This window comes from Loxodonta africana, chromosome 20 (genome assembly GCF_030014295.1).
Source record: "Loxodonta africana isolate mLoxAfr1 chromosome 20, mLoxAfr1.hap2, whole genome shotgun sequence".
Classification (NCBI taxonomy): Eukaryota; Metazoa; Chordata; class Mammalia; order Proboscidea; family Elephantidae; genus Loxodonta; species Loxodonta africana.
The window spans coordinates 51,474,267-51,495,463 of NC_087361.1; the positions used below are offsets into that span (position 1 = coordinate 51,474,267).

Sequence of the window (21,197 nt, forward strand, 5' to 3'; positions counted from 1 at the left end):
ACTGTTGAGTCAATTCCAACTCATAGCGACCCTACCCAACAGAGCCAAGCTGCCCCACTGGGTTTCCAAGGCTGTAATCTTTATGGAAGCAGGTTGCCACATCTTTCTCCCAGAGACCGGCTGGTGGATTTGAACCACCAGCCTTCTGGTTAGCAGCCAAGCACTTTAACTACCACACTACCAGTGGGTCCTTGAGACTCCTCAGTGTCTTACAGATCAAGAAATTTCACATAAAAATATGCATGTCTGGTTTCTCTCTTAAAAATGGGAAAATCTGGCACCACTGGGTGTGTCATAGGGATGTGTTCAGGGCTCCCACTTTAGAACTCCTTCTTATCCCTCGAAAAGTACAGCTTGTATTTGTTCTCATTTACTTTGTAGCTATCCAGTCTTTGTGCCTGTTCTGCTACACTATAAATCCCCAGGGTAAGATTCTTTTGTATCTCCTTGTAGTGGTTAAGAGCTAGGGCTGCTAACCAAAAAGTCAGCAGTTCTAATCCACCAGGTGCTCTTTGGAAACTCTATAGGGAATTTCTACTCTGTCCTATAGGGTCACTGTGAGTCAGAATCAACTCGACAGCAATGTTTTTTTTTTTTTTTTTTTTTTGGTTTATAATGCTTAAACACAGGATCAAGACATATGATTTGGAACTGATTTCTAATATGTGTTGATGGAAGTACATTTACAATGGAGGAATCCGGGAGACACGACCTTTACCAAGTACCCAAACTTTACACCACCAATAAAGGGAGACACTGACATCACCACCTGTGCAGTAAGTCTTCTTGCCAAAAATATTTATTCAAAACCTGATCACAAACAAACAATCAGATAAATCCAAATTGTATTACAGGTTATAAAACAACTGGCCTGGTCAGTGGCAAGAAAGAAAATATACATATAAGAGAATTATAAGTTAAAGAAACTAAAAAGATATGACAAACAAATGTAAACACGATCCTCAACTGAATCCTGAATAAAGGGGAAAAAGCTATAAAGGATATTATTGAGACAACTGGGGAAATTTAAATACAAAATAGGTAATATTATTTCATAAAAATTAATGTGTGATAGTACATTACACTTACGTAGAAACACGTCTGTGTTCTTCTTAGGAAATACATATGTAAATATTTTTTGGTTAAACATCACGATGTCTGCAACTTTCAAGCAGTGCAGTAAAAAAAAGGAAAGAGCAAACGTTTGCAATGTAGCAACATGCTAACAACTGGTGAATCTCGGAGAAGGGCATATGGATTATTCTTCCAACTTTATAAATCTGACTTGTTCAAAATAGAAAATTAGAGGCAAAGTAGAACTTAAAAATAATTTGTCTATATCAATGGACTTTGAAACACACATATACATGGGCCAGCAATTCCACTCCTAGGCTAAAAACCCAAGAGAAATGAAAACATGTGTCCACACAAAAACTTGTACATCAATGTTCACAGCAGCTTTATCATAATAGCAAAATAAGTGGAAACAACCTAAATGTCCATTAACTGCTGCACAGATAAATAAAATGTGATGCATCTGTTCAATGGAGCATTTATACAGCCATAAGAAAGAATGAAGTACTGATATATGCTATAACACGGATGAACCTCAAACATGTTATGCTAAGTGAGGCAGCCAGACACAAAAGGCTGCATATGTGAGACATCAACGGGCAAATCCATAAAGGCAGAACACAGATCAGTGGTTGCCAGGGGCTGGGGGTGTGGGGAGAAATAAGAAGTGATTGCTAATGGGTATGTTTCTTTTGGAGAAGTTGAAAATGTTCTAAAATTAGATAGTGATGATGGCTGCAAAACTCAGTGAATATACTAAAAACACCAAACTGTACGCTTTCAGTGGGTGAGTTTTATGGTATGTGAAACATATCTCAATAAAGCCGTAAAACACACACACCCCTTTATCCAACTGACTCACTACGGGCGTTCTTGTTTTTTCTCATTCAAAAATTTCTACACATATCGCTTTATGACACTGATTGTAATCCCCACAATATGACAGCACACTCCCCCTTTACAACCCAGGTTCCCTGTGACCATTTGTCCAGTTCCTGTCCCTTCCTGCCTTCTGGTCCTGCTTTTAGACAGGAGGTGCCCATCTGATCTCATATATTGATTGAACTAAGAAGCACATTCCTCACATGTGTTATTGTTTGTTTCATAAGTCAGTCTAAACTTTGTCTGAAACGTGGGCTTCCAGAATGGTTTCAGTTTTGGGTTAGCAGAGTGTTTGGGGGTCATAGTTTCAGGGTTCCTCCAGTCTCTGCCAGACCAGTAGGTCTGGTCTTTTTATGTGAATTTGAATTCTGTTCTACGTTTTTCTCCTGCTCTGCCTGGGACTCTCTGGTGTGATCCCTGCCAGGGTGGTCGTTGGTGGTAGCCGGGCACCATCTTCACGCGGGGTGTTTTTGAGAAGTAAAAAAAAACCACCCTTGATTTGGAACCAATTAAAGTTTTAACTTTTTTTTTTTTCAGTTTGCTTAAGAGTTGAGCTCAGTGTTATTTACCAGGTTATTCTGGTTTATCCATCCTCAGTTCAAGCTCTAGGCTCAATAAATGCTCTTGTAAAACTCTTTACAGCCCTGCCCTCCACCCCACCCCGGCTTAATAAAAAAGATGATACATGACCATTTTTCTGAGTTCTGAATATAACAAAAGCAAAAGCCTCAATCTGCTGCAATTTTTTAAAAGATCAACAATATTTTCGGACACTAATGTGAAAAGCCCAACAAGGAGCTCCTGAAATACATGATTGGCAAAACAGAACCTAGCTGAAGTCACACACATAGCTGACAGGCCTGAAGAGAAATAAAACGAATCTACTGAACAACGAGATCAGGATTGCCTCTGTGACTTGATAGTTCCCTTAGATATACAAATATGAAGAGGCATATAGTGATATACTTGCACCAAGATACCGAGTAAGAGCAGCAGCATAAATTAAAATTTAAGAATTCTGGAAAGAAGAAAAAAAAAAAAACACTGGACAACGAACGCCATGAGTATTCAATCACACTGTAAATACAAAGTGATAAACTACATCTTTTTGTATTGATCTGTCAAAGACACCACATAAGTTATTAGGATGACTGAATCACGGTTTGACTGAGATTCTTCAAGTGAGGATCTGACTAAAAGTAAAAAGAAAAAAAAGACTGGAGCAAATCTTTCCAGCTCCCTTCCTGGACAATGAGGTCTTTCTTCTCAAAACACAAGACAACAGTGACATCTAGAGGCTGCTAGAATAATCTGAGCAAGAAAAATGATTGTTAACGGTATTTTCACCATTTAGAGGTAATGGTTTGAATTATATAGGTAATGCTTCAAAGATCTTTGTCTAAGCACTGATTTTCAAGTAAGGTAAATTTCCAATGATATTATCCAATGAAATCTCCACAAGAGAGTTAGAAGTTGACCAAAGAAAAAACGGCAGGATCTAATTTTTTTGAAATTATTACTACAGTAGTACAAAATGAAGTTACATAAATCTTGTTCCCTGCAATAAAAGGACTTGCTGACTATATTCAATTAAAAAAAAATTCATTCAGCCACATCCCGCTTGTGTGTGTGTGTAAGTAAAACAGTGTACAGCTGTACAGCTATAGGGGTAGGGAAAGGGGGACATGAATAACCTTAGCAGAACATGTGAATTTAGCCAGATAGGATTAAAATGTATAGCATCTCCTCTTTTTTTTTTTCCCATCGAAATAAAGAGAAGGAAGGGGTGTAGGACAGGAATAGTGAAGCACATAAAGAACAGAAGCTGTCACATATTCATTTACCTGAGATGAAGCCGCTTTGAAGAAAGTAAGTATTAATTTCCACGTGAGGAGGTACCCCAGAACATAACAGAAGTCCTCACTCAGCGGTTTAATAGTTACTATCTGTCCAACAGAAATACACCCCAAAACATTTTCCAGTAAGTCCTCTTGAGTGCCAAGAAGAGACATCAGCACTGCCGGTGGTGACCTAAAAAATCAATGATAGATCAAAACACCCACAATTTTCTTCACAGCTTGTCCCATAACAAATTAACAGTATTTATAAAGTTCAAGCATTTTAGAAAAACCTTTGTTTTCCAGAAACCTTTTAAAAAAGACTCCTTTCACAGATCCAGTTTTACCTCCTAATGTCACATAATAACAACCGCAGAACAGAAGATAAGCTATAAAAACACGGACTCTCAAAGTTGGCATCTGAAGGACAGACACCTTTAGAAAACATCTATCTCAACATTCTGTTTTAGAGATTTAAAAAAAAAAAAATACACCCAGAGAAGCTAAATGATTAGCCGAAAGTCTCTCAGCTAGTCCAAGCGACTACTATTGTGAGTTGCCAAAGTTGATGACAAAAGGTGGGCAGTTCAAACCCACCAGCTGTGGGAGAAAAGACTCGGCAGTATGCTCCTGTAAAGATTACAGTCTCACAGCAACCCTATAGCGAGAGGAGAACTGCCCCATAGGGTTTCCGAGGCTGTAATCTTCATAGAAGCAGACTGCCGTATCTTTCTCCTGTGGAGCGGCTAGTGGGTTCAAACTGACGACCTTTTGGTTAGCAGCCAAGCACTTAACCACTGTGCCACCAGGGCTCCCTCTGAGGAATTATTAACCAAAAGCAAACTCCTTGCCATTGAGTCAATTCTCATAGCAATCCTATAGATACCCTATATAACACAGTAGAGCTGCCCCATAAGGGTTCCCAAGGAGCAGCTGGTGGATTCAAACTGCCGACCTTTGGGCTAGTAGCCGAGCTCTTAACCACTGCCAGGATGCCGAGGGACTATTAGGACTACTAAATACTACCAAGTCCTTCAGCATTCTGTAAAAGATGCAGGAGAGGATGAAGACTTTGAACTTTGCCATTTCATCCCAATTTCTGTATTATTTCATACTGTCACACTCTTTCCCATCAGTCAGAATGACTAAGTACAAGAAATAACTGCTTCTTATTACAAGGCTCTCTTTTTAGTAAGTAAATTTAACATTTATAAAATCATTAATTCATGACAATGGAAGTTAATTTTCTTCTTTGTTGAACTTCTGTACTCATTAACACTTTCAGTTAATTCATGAAATTTTCAAAAAGTGACATACTTGTGCACGCCCTTTCAATGCGTGCTGACGGTGTGATTCATATGGAACAAGTGTTTTAAAACAATTTAATTGTTGGCATTATTTTTGTTACCTCCCTAACCAAAAGCCTATAATGACGCATCCCAAAAAAAAAAAGAACCCATTGCCATTGAGTCGATTCTGACCTATAACAATCCTGTAACCCTACAGGACAGAGGAGAATTGCCCCATAGATTTTCCAGGGAGTGGCTGGTGGTTTCGAACTGCTGACCTTTTGGTGAGCAGCCAAGCTCTTAGCCACTGTGTCACCAGGGCACCGTGATGATGCATTACCATCCAAAAATAAAGGAGAAATTCCTGATGGTTACATTCAAATGTTTCCGCATCTAATTCCAACCAGTGCCTCCAGCTTTTGTTCTCATCAGCACCTTCATCTGCCCTGCGTGGATGCAGCCTAAAACCACTTCCCAGGAAGAGCGTTGAGCCACACTGCCCCTCCAGTCTGGTAATGCCCCATTTTTCTCCACCTGTAACTGTCCCAGTCTATGTGGCCTCAAAACTCATGCTGACTGATAGTGAAAAATCAAGGTGGACAGTCAACATTATTTTTTCGCAATTAACGCACCCATACATACATACAATGTGCAAAAATGAGGAAATTGAGTAAAACAGCTCTGGTATAGCGTGCCCACGTATATACCATGCATGTCTCATAGCATTTCCAGAAGCAAACTGCTGCCTCATTGACCCGTCCTCCCATATTACAGGTGAATCGTATCTTTCTGTTCATTTTCTTTTGTTCTGCTCATTTTCTTTAATCCCGTTTATGTATATAAAAATAGTCCAAAAATGTTGCTTTTGATCAAAATACTATAATAAAGGTATAAGCCATGGTCAAGGAGTCACGGATCGAGTTTGGTAATCACCTGTAATTGGAAAAAAAACAATTGAAACTGTGCATTTGTTTCTATTAATTTAAGTTGATAAAGCCTACAGGTGAAGACTCCATGTGACCAGAGATAGAAATTGAAGTCAGCAACACGTAAAAAAAAAAAATGGCATAGCACGCTTACAAAAAGAATGTGCGGGGAGTCTGCAGAGTGGCTGAAACGTATGACAAGTGTGTTATATGTGTAAAGATACAGTAGTTTGGACAGAGATCATGAAGGACCTTAATGTTTAGATCCTACGCTTAAGTAGAAACCATCGCCCTTGCCATTCCCATTACTACCCCCTGGATCACACCTTCACTGCTTCATGTGTGAGCCACTGAAAGTATCCTCACTGGTCCTCGAGATTCTCCAGTTCTTTCCCATTCCTTGTTCCCTTTAAAGACCTTACCATGGATTAATTTTTGTAGTAACTGAGATCTTGTCACTCTTGCTCAAAAAACACTCCTTTAGCCTGCCTTTCAAAGTTCCCCCTTCCCTGTATTATCCTCTGGTTACCCTAACATCAGCCATCTGTCCCTCCTCTATGTATCAACTACCATAATTGTCATAAAAGCCACAGGCAGTTCATCACACAATGTCTTTGACATCTCCTGTACTACTCTCACATTGTTATTTATCTTCATACATGTGCCCACCCTGCTTCACTCTTCTTGTGATGCAGTAGAAAGTACAGGGCTCTGGAATGAGAGAAGCCTCAGTCCACAGCCCAAGTCTTCCATTTATAAAGTGAATCTGTGTAAATTACTTCCACCTTCTAAGCCTGCTTTCCCACCTACAGAATGAAAGAAACACAACACTGCATGTTTGTAGTGATCAGCACCCAGCACAAAGTAGTAAGCATTTAATAAATGCTTATTTCTATTCTATTCTCTCTAGCATCAAGCCAATATTCAATTCCACCACATTTAATGAGCACTGGTTTACCCCTCAAAGTTACTGCCCAATCTCTCCTTCCCCCGACCACTATGCAAATAAAAGCAGAACTCCATCCTCCCTACCTCCCTGCCCTAGGGCAAACATTCTCTTGAATGACAGTCTTAAATTATTTACTCATTAAACCCAATCATCTTTTCACAGGCCTCATTCTCTACATACTTTCTGAAACACCTGTTTCAGCTCGTTAACCAGCCACTACCTTCAAACTCTCTTCTCTGACACACAGTTCTCTCCTTCCACCTCTGATTGTTCTGCACTCCTGGCTTCCCTTATGGCTCCCAGCCCAAAAACACAGGAATTCTCCATGCTTCTGACCTTAGGTCTTTACCTACAACTACTCCGTTTCATGTACCAACCACTCTCTATGCTATACCCAAATGGTCACTAGATCCTAAAATACCAGTTTTGAAATCTCTCCACCCTCCACATGGCCCTCATGCCCTGTAATAACAACCTCAGGAATGGTCTCCACCTCTGCTTGCTTCTTTCTACAATCCATGCTTCACATTACAGTCACGCACCCCTTAATGTCCACAATACGTTCTGTGAAACAGGATGTTATGCAAACACCGTATTGTATACTTAGCAAAGCTCTACGGGATACCGTAATGTACCTGGCAGCATAATCACTTTGTACACAAGAGACATGAGAAACACACGTTGCATGCAGGAAGTTGTTGCCTTCGCTACATGATTGTATTGCTAAAATAAGCTGATGGTGTCTTATCTCCTACCAAAAAATATCCCAACACCTAAAAATTTTCATTTTAAGGTCCTTCATTACCCAGCCCTAAACTACCCTTCCCATCTCATCTTCCACTATACCCTGTCTACTCTACACAACACCATTCATTTATGCTTTCATTCAACAAAGGAGTACAACTCTTGAGTCTCCTATATGCCCAGATATGCTGGGCACTGTGGATACAGTTGGGACAAAAGGCAAAAATTGTTGCATTCATAGAGCTTACATTTCAGTGGAGGAAGATACTGACAATAAACAAATATTTTAAATGGCAAGTACGCAACATTCCTGGAGCACTTCCTGAACATTCGTGCCTCAGTGCCTTCGCACATGCTATTTCTGTACTTTACAGGATCTTCCCTATTCTACTGAAATGCTTACTTACCCTTAAAGATGTCTTCTTTAAGAGAAAGTCCTCCCTCTCTGGTACACAATTGTGCCACTATAACTAGCTATCTATCCCTTTTCTTAGCACCTGTCATATGCTATGTCTTCTATTAAAAGGTGTCTTCGTTATCCAATGCTGCTATAACAGAAATACCACAAGTGGGTGGCTTTAACAAACAGAAGTTTATCTTCTCACAGCTTAGGAGACTATAAGTCTGAATTAACGGTGCTGGCTCTATGGGAAGCCTTCTTCTCTCTGTTGGCTCTGGGGGAAGGTTCTCATTCCTTGGCTCCTTGACCTTCACGTGGCTTGGCATCTTTCTCCCCCTACCTCTGCTTGCCTAATCTGCTCTTTTGTCTCTTATACGAGGTTAACTCAAGACAAAAACTCATTCCCAAAATGGGATTATAACCACAGGCACAGAGATTAGGATTTACAACATATTTTGGGGGGACACAATTCAACCCATAACGAAGGGTAATAATATCTATATTAGATTATTATATCAGATTATAAATTCTTAAGAAAAAAAGACTTGTTTGCTAAGCACTGTATTGCCTGCTCAGCATTAATACCTTTCACAAAGTGGGTGTTCAAAAGATATTTGAGGTGATCCAATCTTTTCCATGGCTACCATGTAGCCAAAGAAACTTTTACTAAACAGTAGGCAAAACAATACTGTGATTTAAGGACAATTAACGAGAGGAATAAACAACCTTTTTGGATGAATTCTAGATTTCATTTATATCTTACAGATGATTTTAAAAGGATCTATCTGATGAATAAATATACAGTAGGAGCCCTGGTGGCGTAGAGGTTAAGAGCTTGGCTGCTAACCAAAAGGTTGGCAGTTCAAATCCACCAGCTGCTCCTTGGAAACCCTATGGAGCATTTCTACTCTGTCCTGTAGGGTCGCTATGAGTTGGAATCGACTTGACAGCAACAGGTTTGTTGTTTTAGTCCCCTTTATTCGTGGGGGATATGTTCTTAGGCCCCTGTGGATGCTTGAAACCACAGATAGTACCGACCCCTACATACACATTATGTTTTGACCTATACATACATACCTATGATAAAGTTTAATTTATAGATTAGGCACAATAAGAGATTCACAACAATAACTAATAATAAAATAGAACAATTATAAACAATATAGTGTAATAAAAGTTGTATGAATGTGATCCCCGGGCAGGATAGAGCTGGTCTGCATCAGATTTCATCATACTGCTCATTAAACGTTTTTAGACCGCAGGTGACCGCGGGTAACTGAAACCACAGAAAGCAAAACTGTGGATAAGGGTGGACTATGTATATTAAAAAAAAAAAAAAAATTTTTTTTTTTTTATGTATACTGTGGAAACCCTGGTGGCGTAGCAGTTAAGTGCCACAACTGCCACAGCTGCTAACAAAAGGTCGGCAGTTTGAACCCACCAGGTGCTCCTTAGAAACTCTACGGGGCCATTCTACTCTGTCCTATAGTGTGGCTATGAGTCAGAATTGACGTGACAGCAACGGCTTTTTTTTTTTTTTAAGGTATACTGTAAATTCAGAACTCCTGCGTTGGCTGGTTCTTCTAGGTCATTATAAGTGAGGTGAATTATAAGAATTCATAAATTATAAGAAAACTTACAGGGCTGGCTCCTCTTCCTCATCTCCATATGACTTCAGATTATCTTGATCATACTGTGGCAACTCAGGCATCAACCTGGAAATCAGAGCATTAGACTAAAATGTTTTCTATCAAATTACCCACTGCTAAGTCATGAGCACAAAGGTCAATACCTAGTCTGTAACGAGTACATTTTTTAATGCGTCCTTTTCTGAAACAAGCATCTGGCCAGGGCCATCTAAATATAATTTTTGCGAGGACAACAGGGACCTGAAAGATCAAACAACCTGGCATCCCTGTTATTGAAGCGGGTGCTAAGTTTACTTTTCTCTTTTTACTTTGACTTTTTTTTAATGACTCAAAATTAGGATTAAATACCCATTCTGTTTTTTTTTAGACCAGCACGGTGTTAATTCAGTTTGGAGAACTCTTACTTGTAGAGCATGTGATAAGCTGCGATTTGCACAGGTCTCGCTCGAAAGAGGAGTAACGGGGCCAAAGTATTCAGCAAAGTCTGGAGATGGTCTGGTAAGTTTGTTTTCTGGCCGGCCACAGATTGTGCAGGGAGTTCATGACTCAACAGCTGATCCTTTGAGATATATGTTAGCGTCTCACACATGGGCCTCAGCAAGGCATTCTGAAAGGATGTTTCAGATGGATCTTCACTTTCTAGTGACGATAAAAAGAAACACATCCCACAAGAAAGTAATATAGCTCGATTCACAGTCAAACACATGTCATTAAAATAACAACTTGACATAGGCACTACAGCAGTCCCGATTAGACATGAAGTGAATCTATATTTCAGTTTAACGACTTCTATCTCAGCCTTAAAAAGAAAGCAAACGTTCAAAACAGAGATTCGAGTTATGGATAATCTATTCAGGCTATCTGAATGGCTATTATTTTAACGCAACGGTCTTTGGATATCTTGCCACTTTTCAATTCTTGTCTATAATGCAAAAGCATATATGATGTCCTGTGATGCCAAGCTTTCCCACTGGCTCTTTTCCTTAACTATTCAGTACCGTTTGACTTAAATGTCCAAGGTTACAATTTTGAATTTCTCAAGAAGTTTGTTCCACTTGCCTATAACAGTCATCAAAAGAGGTAAAAGCAAACTGTGGATGCCTTGGGAAAAAAATTCTTTCCATTCACTGATTAGATTCACAGGAAGACTGCCAACAGCGTCCAGAGTTGTGGAACCAAAAAACGCACTGAGATCACAGGCCAAGCCGCAGCTGACACAGGCAAAGAGTTGTACCAGAGGATCAAAATACAACGCCTGACTCTCGCTTGTCGTCTGAAGAAATGATACAAATCAAACAGTCACTCCTCTACCACAGTACCACAAGCCAAGATCAGAAAGAGAAGTCTCTTTTTCTTTAATTTTAAAATAAAAAGCAGTTAAGGTGCATAGTCCCAGAAGAATTTTATATGTATTAAATCAATATAACATTTTTCAAAATTAAATACTAATAATTAGAATCATTAGTGAGCAATTTATTCTGAAATACTCTTTTTTACTTCTAAAATTATGAAAGAAAATACAATTAGGTACCACTTACAAGTCAGATACATTAAATGCACATTTTTAATCCCCTCAGTAATCCTCCACGTGGGGTGTTATTACATTTATATTAAAATAGCAGAACTGAGGCTCAAACAAGTTTAAAACCCTAAGTATCACAGCTTGTAGAAAGCAGAGAATCAAACCAGTTCCAACTCAAGCTGATATGCTGCCTCAGAGCTCACAGGCATTACACATCTGGCTGCTTTGGATCATGAAAAGAAAACAAATCCCCTCTGAATTTGCTTATCATTAATGTATTACTCTGGCAATAACAACACAGTACATTCTAGAAGTAACACAATTAGAACTATATAAACACAATTTTTTTTTTAAATACCTGCCATGAAACAATAAGGTAGAACCTAAAGTCTGTGCTACAAATATTGTATTCAAATAAGCTAACAAAGAGACCATTTTAATAGCAGTTAGGAGACAGGGTCACTGAATTATGCTTACAGTCATTAAACCCATCATTTTACGGCTGTCCAAATTTCCGCTGAGGAGGAGAATGTCTGTTAAGCAGTGTAAATGTTTTCAGAGGATGTAGTTACAATCATCACTTACAGAATAAGATTACAAAAGCAGTTCCAATGCCTAAGTACGCACAAAGACCCGATAACAGTGATGCCGCATCAGGTTAATTTACCTCCAGCCAAGCCAGCATGGAACACATGATGAAATCCCACTCATCCTCTGCCAAAGGAGATGACCGATATTTCAGGAACAGGGAAAGAAACCGGATTATTTCTATATTTATACCCAGGGTCTCTGGACTCACTTCAGACAGATTACTGTGATAAAAACAAAACAAAACAAATGAGCATCCCCCAAAAAAGAGAAACACAACTACCCTACGATCCAGCAATCCCACTCCTAGGTATATACTCTAGGGACCTAAAAATAATGACACGAACAAGCATATACACACCTATGTTTACTGCTGCTTTAGTCACAATTGCAAATAAATGGAAACAACCAAGTGCCCATCAACGGATGTACAGATAAGTAAATTGTGGTACATACATACAACAGAATACTACACAACCATAAAGAACAATGATGAGCCTGCAAAACGTATTATAATATGGATGGACCTGGACAGCACAGTGCTAAGTGAAATAAGTCAAACGACAAATACTGTTGTGATCCTTCTTTTATAAGAAGAATAGATAATATAGAGAGACCAATGTTCACTGCGGTTACCAGGGAGAGGTGGGGGAGGAAGTACTTTAGACAGTAGAGACTTATTTTTGGTGATGGATGTAGTGAGCACAGGACAATCAAAGAAAAATGAGTCTCTGAGCACATACAGACAGTAAAGGCAAACTGGTCTACAGGCAGGTACATATGTGTACTTAGGTGAGAACAGACAGAAGTATCTATAAACCAAGAAAAAAAAAAACCCCAAACCCATTGCTGTCGAGACAATTCTGACTCATTGCAACCCTATAGGACAGAGTAGAACTGCCCCACAGGGTTTCCAAGGAGCACCTGGTGGATTCAACCTGCTGACCATTTGGTTTGCAGCTGAGTTCTTAACCACTGCACAACCAGGGCTCCGAAGTATCTATAGGTATGTGTCAATATAAATGTGTGGGTGTAGGCACACGCACATTCCTGGAAGACACAGATACAGATACTCCTCAGACATAACCAAAGACCTTCCAACATTGGTTTTCTGCATTTGAGGGCTTAGGACTATAGTCTCATGGGGCATCTCAGTCGACTGGCATAACGTGGTTCATAAAAGTCATATCTGCATCCTAGTAAAGTGAGTACCATCTGGGGTCCTAAAAGCTTATGAATGGCCATCTAAGACACAATTACAGGTCTCTAGTTTTTTTTTTTTTTTTTACTCACCAGGAACAAAACAGTACAAAGATAACCAACAGCTTGGAGAAGAAACAAGTCTAAGTGAGCCACAACCTCATCTACCCTGAGACCAGAAGAACTAGACGGTGTCCAGCTAACAGTTCTGACTGGGGTTACAAACGTTGGTCCCAGAGAGAACAGGAGAAAAATATGGAGAACTCAAATTCTTATTTTAAAAAAGCCAGACAAACTGGTACAGCAGAGAACAGAGGACTCCCTGAGACTACTGCCCTGAGACACTTTTTAAACCCAGAACCAAGCCTATCCCGAGATTACCTTTTAACAAAATAGCAAAGTGGCAAACAAAGTAAAGGACACTACCTGTAAGATCAGTGCCCTACACAAAAACCATCAGTATGAAGCCAAAAGATCAACAATTACTTGAAAGCAAAGATGAGAAGATAAGGGGGCAGGGAAACGAGAGTACCAGAAAAAGAACAAACTGAACATAATTAGAGAGAATGCTGACACATTGTGATAAATGTAATTACTGTCAGTGAACAATTTGTGTGGAAACTGTCAAATGGGAACCTAAGTTGATGTGTAAACTTTCATCAAAAACTAAATGTTATTGAAAAACAAACAAGCATTAAAGAATTATACTGACATTCGATTAGAAAAATATCTTAAATTTTGTATACTTATAAATGACTGACTCAAATGTCTACCATGTTATATACTCCATAAAGTTGTGCATGTAAGATACACAATTTGGGTCCATATTGTACAGGAAGGGAAAAAAGAAAAAAAAAAAAAAGAAAGGTACTTTTATAAAGCATTACCTACCAACTGAAGAGAAATATATCTTCATAATTTTTCTTCCAGGATATTATTACTTCTAGTATACCATGTAATAGTTCTTCATCATCTATGCTTTTGGTTTGCAAAGACGAATTGAAAATGGCAAAATATCCAAATCCTCCTGAAGTAAAATTCAAAGTAAAAATGACAAATTTAAATTAAAAAAAAAATACATATTGCTACTATAAAAAAGAAACTCTTGTACTTTGAGAAGTGCTCAGGGTAAAAACTCTAAAAAGAGCTTATACGAAAGAATCGGTAAACGAGCTTTAAACTAACTTTACGGGGCAGAGATCCTATGGACATGCCCAGCACCTAGAATAGTACAGGATTTTTTTTTTCTTTCTTTCTCATTTTTTAATACATGGTATTGTGCTTTACACTACCCATGCTGTTTTTGTCTTAGTTTAAGTACAGGACTTATTCAGCAGACCCAACTCTCAAATAAAAACAAAACAACCATAGCTGTAGAGCGCAAAGTTAATTAAGGATGTAAAATAGAACATACTGTTCCGTAATTCCTACATTCGTTGATCTGCATCTACTATGTCCAGAAAGCTCTTATGGGTCCCCACTCTTTAAAATCCCTGGTCATTATTTGTTTACTTATTTACTATTATCTCAATTAGATGAGGGCAGGAACCTTGTCTGTTTTAGCCAACCCTGTACAACCCTAGTGCAATGCCTGCGAGACAGAGAAAATTATGTTGACTGGCTAAACGAAGAATAAATGAACAAATGAATGCATACCAGATACCCTGCTAGATGCTGGGGAGAGAAAGACGAGCAAAATCCAGTCTCTGATCTGAAACGGACTCATCTAATTGTGTGGATGACTTAAAAACAAATTAGAATACACAATGGATAAACACGGGGCGCCTAGAACAGGAAGCAACTATCTCCATCTAGGTGAGTCGAGAATAGCTTCCTGAAGTTGGGGTTTGAATCCAGATTTTTAGTTTGCAAGACTAGCAAAGGGTCACGCCTTTCTCCGACCCTGCCCTCCTTGGCTTACAACCCACCCTGCGCTCCTTGGCTTACAACCCACCCTGGAGAAATCAACTACACTCCCATCGCATACTTCTCTCCTCTCTGCAGTCAGTTCAGCTCTGTGCCTATTCCAAACTGCAAATCCCAACCGAATCCCACACTAACTCTGCAAGTGAAGTCAGTGGTGAAGCTTAATACCACAAAAATGTATCGCTGGCCAGGTCCGCAGTGCCATCTGGCAATTTTTTATGTTAACGGACAGATTCTTCTATGTCTAACTTTCATCACCCTTCCTAACTAAAACCCACAATCCAATGTCAACTCATGAAACGGCCTGACCTATTTCACAGAGGACATGAAGCTTCCCAGCCCCTTTAACTACATCTGCACCCATGCCTGCGTCCGCCTCACCTCATCTCACAGAAAAGTCCCTCCTCCTAGTCAAGGGAATTGCTAACCACGCTCCGGGTCCTATCCTATTTGTCCCCACCCCCATCTTCTCAGTGGGCACTTCCCTCCCCAACCATTCCCCGTCCTCTATCTTCATCCCTCCTCCTCCCATTTTCCTCTCAACATCCGGATTTTCCCTTTCACCCAGTGTGTTTCCAATGTTCACTCACCTTCATACTTAATTTAGGTCAATGGCTCCTTACTGCCTATAGCTTAAAGTCCAAATTCCTTACTCTACAAAACCAGGCCTCCATGATCTGGTCCCTACCATTTCTCAGAATTCATCTTCTGGTGCACCCCAATACCCTCTGCCCCCAACTTTCCACCTTGAATGCCAGCCAGACTCAACTACATGCACCTTACATGCTTTTATGTGCCCAGAATGCCCTTCCCCAACTACATCTACATGGAAAACAATTCATCCTTCAAGACCCAGGTGAAGCATTTCTTTGTGACTCTCTCCCAACATCTCAAAGCACGGTGGGAAACTACCTCCCTTCTGCTGCTCCCATACATGGTTTTGCTGCACCGGTTATCATATGATGTAACTTTATGCCTGTCTCCTCTACCACATTAGGACAGGAGCTGACACACAGCAGGGGCTCAATCCATGTTTATTAGAATGTAAGAAGAAAATGAACTAATAGAATGCACCCTGTAAAAAGAAATTTCAAATATAACAAGAAACATTGCCTCTTTGGCCTTGATATGTTCAGTCACTGGTCAAGACTCCCCTGATTAGGGAGAAATGAGGTTTGGCTAAAAAAGCCATACATGGAAAAGAAATGATTAGAGGACACTTGTGGGTATAAATCTTCCCTCAACACTACAGCATTTCTGGACCGCCAGAGTGATGACAGTCACTCCAGTGACACTCATTTTAATGACTGCCAACTTGTTATGTGACAGAAGTACAAGCTAGGAAGAAAAATCAGTTGTAATTCAATCTATTACATTAAGAAATACTCTTTCATCTTAAGCAATATTGAACTAACGAAATATTAATGATCAAGCAACTAACCATCAATATAGTAAAGATCTTCCTTAGGCCAGGCCAAAAGTGCAGGTATACATTCAGCAATGAATTTTTTCTTTTCTTCTTTTAACAAAAACGGACAGAGACTTTGAATGGTATGCAAATTACCTTCTGTTAGTGGGAAAAAACTGTTTAAAGAAAACACATGAATTACATTTAATCTAAATATGCAATTATTTCAGAAAATTCCCGTTATTCAGGCTGCTCAAAAAGACTAATAATTCCAGTACACAAAACATAGAGAAAAAAAAAAAAAAAAAAACTCTGATAACAGACTAACAATGCTGATCCTGAATGATGAAACTGTGAGTGATTTTTTTTCCCTCTTCTCTTTCCTGTGGGCTTCCAGTTTTTTAAATAAGCATATATAACTTTTCCCCACATGTAAATTTTTTTAAATTATACAAACAATTCTTGATTAAGGTCTTTTAAGATTCAATTTAAAAAATACTTTCTACGCACTGATACTCACATATGTACATAGTTATGCTGTTGTTGTTAGGCCCCTTGATCTGATTCCGACTCATAACGGCCCCATGTAACAAAGCAGAACTGCTCCAGAGGGTTCCTAAACTGTAACCCTTACGGGGGCAGATCATCAGCTATTTTCCGCTACAGGGCCGTTGGGTGGGTTTGAACCGCCAACCTTTCTGTTAGCAGCCAAACGCGTAACCACTGTGCCACCAGACGCGTATGTATAACTGGGCTTTACTTACAGAAATGGGATCACACTAAACATACTATTCTATGATGTGCCACTTAATAAAAATGTGCTTTGGAAATCTTTCCATGTCAGGTCATACAGGTCTATATCATTCTATTTTAAAGTTATTAACAAGGGGGGAAAAATTCATAAAAATTCATACAATGAGTGTATCATTATTTAACTATTTCCCTACTGGTGAACATTTAGGTTTTTTTCCAAGTTTCCGCTCTTACAAATAGTGTCGCAATAAATGCTCTTAACAGCTATTATCCTGCATGCATGCAAGTATCTCTTCAGGTCAGATTCCTACATGTGGAGTTATAAAATCATGGGATTTGAGTATATTAACAATACATCTAATAGGATATTTTTTTATATCCTAATAAAAAATACGGTTTTAATAACATATCTAATAGGAGCTCGACTACTGGCTGAAAGCCTGGCAGTTCAAACCCACCCAGAGGCAACTCAGAAGACAGGCCTGGAGATCTGCTTCTGAAACGTCACGGCCTTGAAAACCCTATGGAGCAGTTCTACTTAGCACACATGAAGTCATTATGGGGCAGAATTAACTCGATGGCAACTAACAACAACACGCTTTGGTAACTTCAAACTGCTTTCTGGAAAAGCATAATCAATTTGTATTTTCACCAAAAACTGTGAACCTTTTTCATCCTTGGATGTATGGTGGATGAAAGATGCTTCTTTTAGTTTGTATTTCTTTCATTACTGTAGGAGCCCTGGTGTTGCACTGGTCAAGCATTTGGCTGCTAACACAAAGGTCAGCAGTTCAAATCCACCAGCCATTCCTTGAAAACCCTATGGGGCAGTTCTACTCTGTCCTATAGGGTCACTATAAGTTGGAACTGACTTGACGGCAATGGGTTTTTGGTCATATCCTTTGACCAATTCATCTATAAATTTCTTGTTCACATCCTTGACGTATTTTTCAATTTGGATGTTTTAACTGATTTATAGAAGATATTTACATATTCCAGATATTAATCCTGTGTTAATTTGCAAATGTTTTCCCCAATTTTGTCATTTGTCTCTTAACCTCTGTTTATTGAATTTTTGTCATAGTTTCCATTTCTATAAAGTCAAACATCTATTTTTTCATTTATGGATTCTGGATTTTGCATTTTATGTAAAGGCCTTCTTCTTTTATTTTCCTCTAAGACTTTAGAGATCTGTTCTGTACATTTAGCTCTTTATGTGGACTTGACTTTTGTGTATAATGTGAGGGGAGTGAGTCTCCCTCACAATGCTGTTTAAAATAAATATAAAATTCTTCATTTTTTCCCCCATTTCCTTTAATTTCCACATTTTCTAATTAAACTAAATTACAAACTAAAAACATTTTAAATAAGAATACCCGTCTTCTGAATTCCTATAGTGATGTTTCACGTCCTCAGATGTAATGGTTCCAGAAAAGACCAACTTAACAATAATAAGAGACCAAAGGGTGCCACTTGCTTTGGATCTAAAAATGAAAAAGAAATTGTCTGTTTTAAAAGGGTACTTAATAAGATTTTTTAACATCTGGATTCCTTTTTACAGAATTAATTAAACCACCAGCTGAGAGGTCAACTCACCCAGGATATCTGTACCAAAGCAACTGCCATTACCCAAAGCATTGGGAGTTCAGGCTTCCGATATTCCTTCACAACCGATACTGAACTGTCACTGCAAGGCAATTCCATAGCCCTCAAGTCCTAAGAGGGGAGATGACCTTAAAGAGGACCAGTAGCTACAGCTGAGAAAAGGACAGATCCCACAGGACAACTAGGCTGGCTGAAGCTGAAGAACCACGGAGGTACTAACATCCACTGGGAAGGTTGTAAGCGTCAGGTACATGGGAGTGGGATTGGGGAGAAAGACTTGTTCAGCCCGGGTTCTCTGATCCTGCAAAGTATGGTAAAAATACTACAGGCAAGTGATAAATGTTTTAAGAGAAAGAAGGTCAACACAGTAATTTCAAGAAGCTAACTGCTAGGAAGAAAGGCCTAGTGATCTACTTCCAAAAATCAGCCAGGGAAAACGTTATGTATCACAACGGTCTGATCCTGTAGCGCATGAGGTCGCCGTGAGTTGGGGGCTGATTTGAGGGCAGCCAACAGTAACGATCACGAAAAAAAAAAAAAGCTACCTGCTATAACCGCATAAGGACTTGGTTTTCATACCTACTTCCTCATCCAGAATGGGTTTTGTACTTGTAAGATTAGGACACACCGCTGGTGGCACAGTGGTTAAGAGCTCGACTGCTAACCAAAAGGCTGGCAGTTCAAATCCACCAGCCGCTCCTTGGAAACCCTATGGGGCAGGCCTACTCTGCCCTATAGGTTCACTATCAGTCAGAATCAATCCAACGGCAACATGTTTGTTTTTTGGGGTTTTTTTTTTTTTTTTTTTAGAGCAACATGCGAGGTTGAATTTGAGGGTAGTGGAAGGATGGGTTACAGACAACAAATTAAAACAACTTCCACATCATCTATTTCTTTGACCTGCATCTGCCCCTTGAATGTATTTATAAATAATACATAAATGATATGGTACATTTATAAATATAAATACAAGTTATAATACATTTACATGTATAATACATTAATATTAACATATATTTATAATACTCTAAATGATATTATATACCTAGGATACACAAAATGTATTTTATATATTGTAATTATAAATTACAACAAATTTACATTACTATACATTTATAATACGTCGTACTATACATTTATAATACATAATTTATTACATACATTTATAAGGCATAATTTACATATAAAATGTAAATGTTCTGCAAATATATAATATGTAAATACATTTATATATTAAAATAAGAAAGGCAAAGTCCAAACACCTCCCCTGAAGAGTAAATCACATACTCAGTAGCCACAAAGTATTTATCACTAAGAAACAAAGGTTAATTTAGACTGACTCTTTGAGTAAGGATAAGCATGTGAAGTAGACTTATATTTTAAACAAAAGCCAAAGCCATAAACAAGTAAAAGAATCACAAAAAAAGCAAAACTGAATGGGGGCTTTACCTGGTAAATATCAGCTTCAGAAGGCCAGAAGTATTTCTGAGTGCACACAGGTTATCGTACGTAATATTCATTCTTTGAAGCATGTCACAGAACTCGGTCAGAAAAGCAGGCGGGTTGTCTAATTCTTCACACCACTGCAGGGAACAGAGGAGCTCTGCAACTAACACAACGACAGCACCGGGTTTTCAGGAGTGCTTTGTGGACACACCTGCAATCCTTCGTACTTCTCTGCCTCACTTTCACGCTTCCACCCAGTCAGCTCGAAACATCTACAGCCTGATTTTCCAATCAGCCTGGAGTGTTCAGTGACAATGAAAACCGAAAATAGTTGCCTGATACAAAATCCCACCCTCTCCCAAATCTTACTTGGTCTCTTTCTGACTAGTTAAGAATGTGACAGGGACCTAGGTCACTGGAGACACTGGAAGAATCCTTCTATTGTTTCTGCCACAACTGGTAAGAGGCTGCATAGAGGATAAACAACTGAGGGACCCAAGACCTGAGGAGAGAAGCTCATGTCGACATGGGGGGAAATGGGTTACAGCGTGATACAGTGAAAGCGCACGGCCGCTGGAGAGACTGCCCAGGCTGAAACCTGCATTCTCCCATGAGCTGTACACACAGTTTCCAACAGGACACTAAAACCTACCTCACTGGACTGTGGTGAGAATTAAATGACAAAGTGTCTACCGCAAAACCTTACATACGATAGGTTTTTCATTCATAAACAGTCACAAGCTCCCCTTACTAAGTTATATATGGGTTTTGAAGTCATTAGACCTGAGACCTGGTTCGAAATTGAAGCCTGTCCCCTATATGCCAAGTGACTCTGGCCAAGTCAAGATAAGAACAATAATAATAATATCTGACTTAAAGGACTGAGAAGAAAATTAAATAATGGTGCCAGTTTACAAGCAGAAGCACAATTAATGAACATGAAGTATTACAATGACTTTGATTTCCATTTTTGTGCTGGAGAAGGTCTCTCCGTGAGC

The 21,197-nt window shown here is 39.1% G+C and overlaps 1 protein-coding gene across 2 annotated transcripts in view; it reads right to left on the reverse strand.

Annotated features, from left to right (window-relative positions):
- Window positions 1-21,197, reverse strand: part of LTN1 (listerin E3 ubiquitin protein ligase 1) — a 71,880-nt gene that overhangs the window by 13,972 nt on the left and 36,711 nt on the right. For both annotated transcript variants that reach the window (XM_023548489.2, XM_010590336.3), the window contains 9 exons: window positions 20,203-20,362; window positions 18,525-18,632; window positions 16,429-16,571; window positions 13,953-14,088; window positions 11,941-12,085; window positions 10,811-11,024; window positions 10,156-10,390; window positions 9,743-9,817; window positions 3,801-3,987 (listed from right to left, as the gene is read on the reverse strand). In XM_023548489.2, coding sequence (XP_023404257.2) covers window positions 3,801-3,987; window positions 9,743-9,817; window positions 10,156-10,390; window positions 10,811-11,024; window positions 11,941-12,085; window positions 13,953-14,088; window positions 16,429-16,571; window positions 18,525-18,632; window positions 20,203-20,362 — 1,403 coding nt within the window. The remainder of the gene's footprint in view (window positions 1-3,800; window positions 3,988-9,742; window positions 9,818-10,155; window positions 10,391-10,810; window positions 11,025-11,940; window positions 12,086-13,952; window positions 14,089-16,428; window positions 16,572-18,524; window positions 18,633-20,202; window positions 20,363-21,197) is intronic.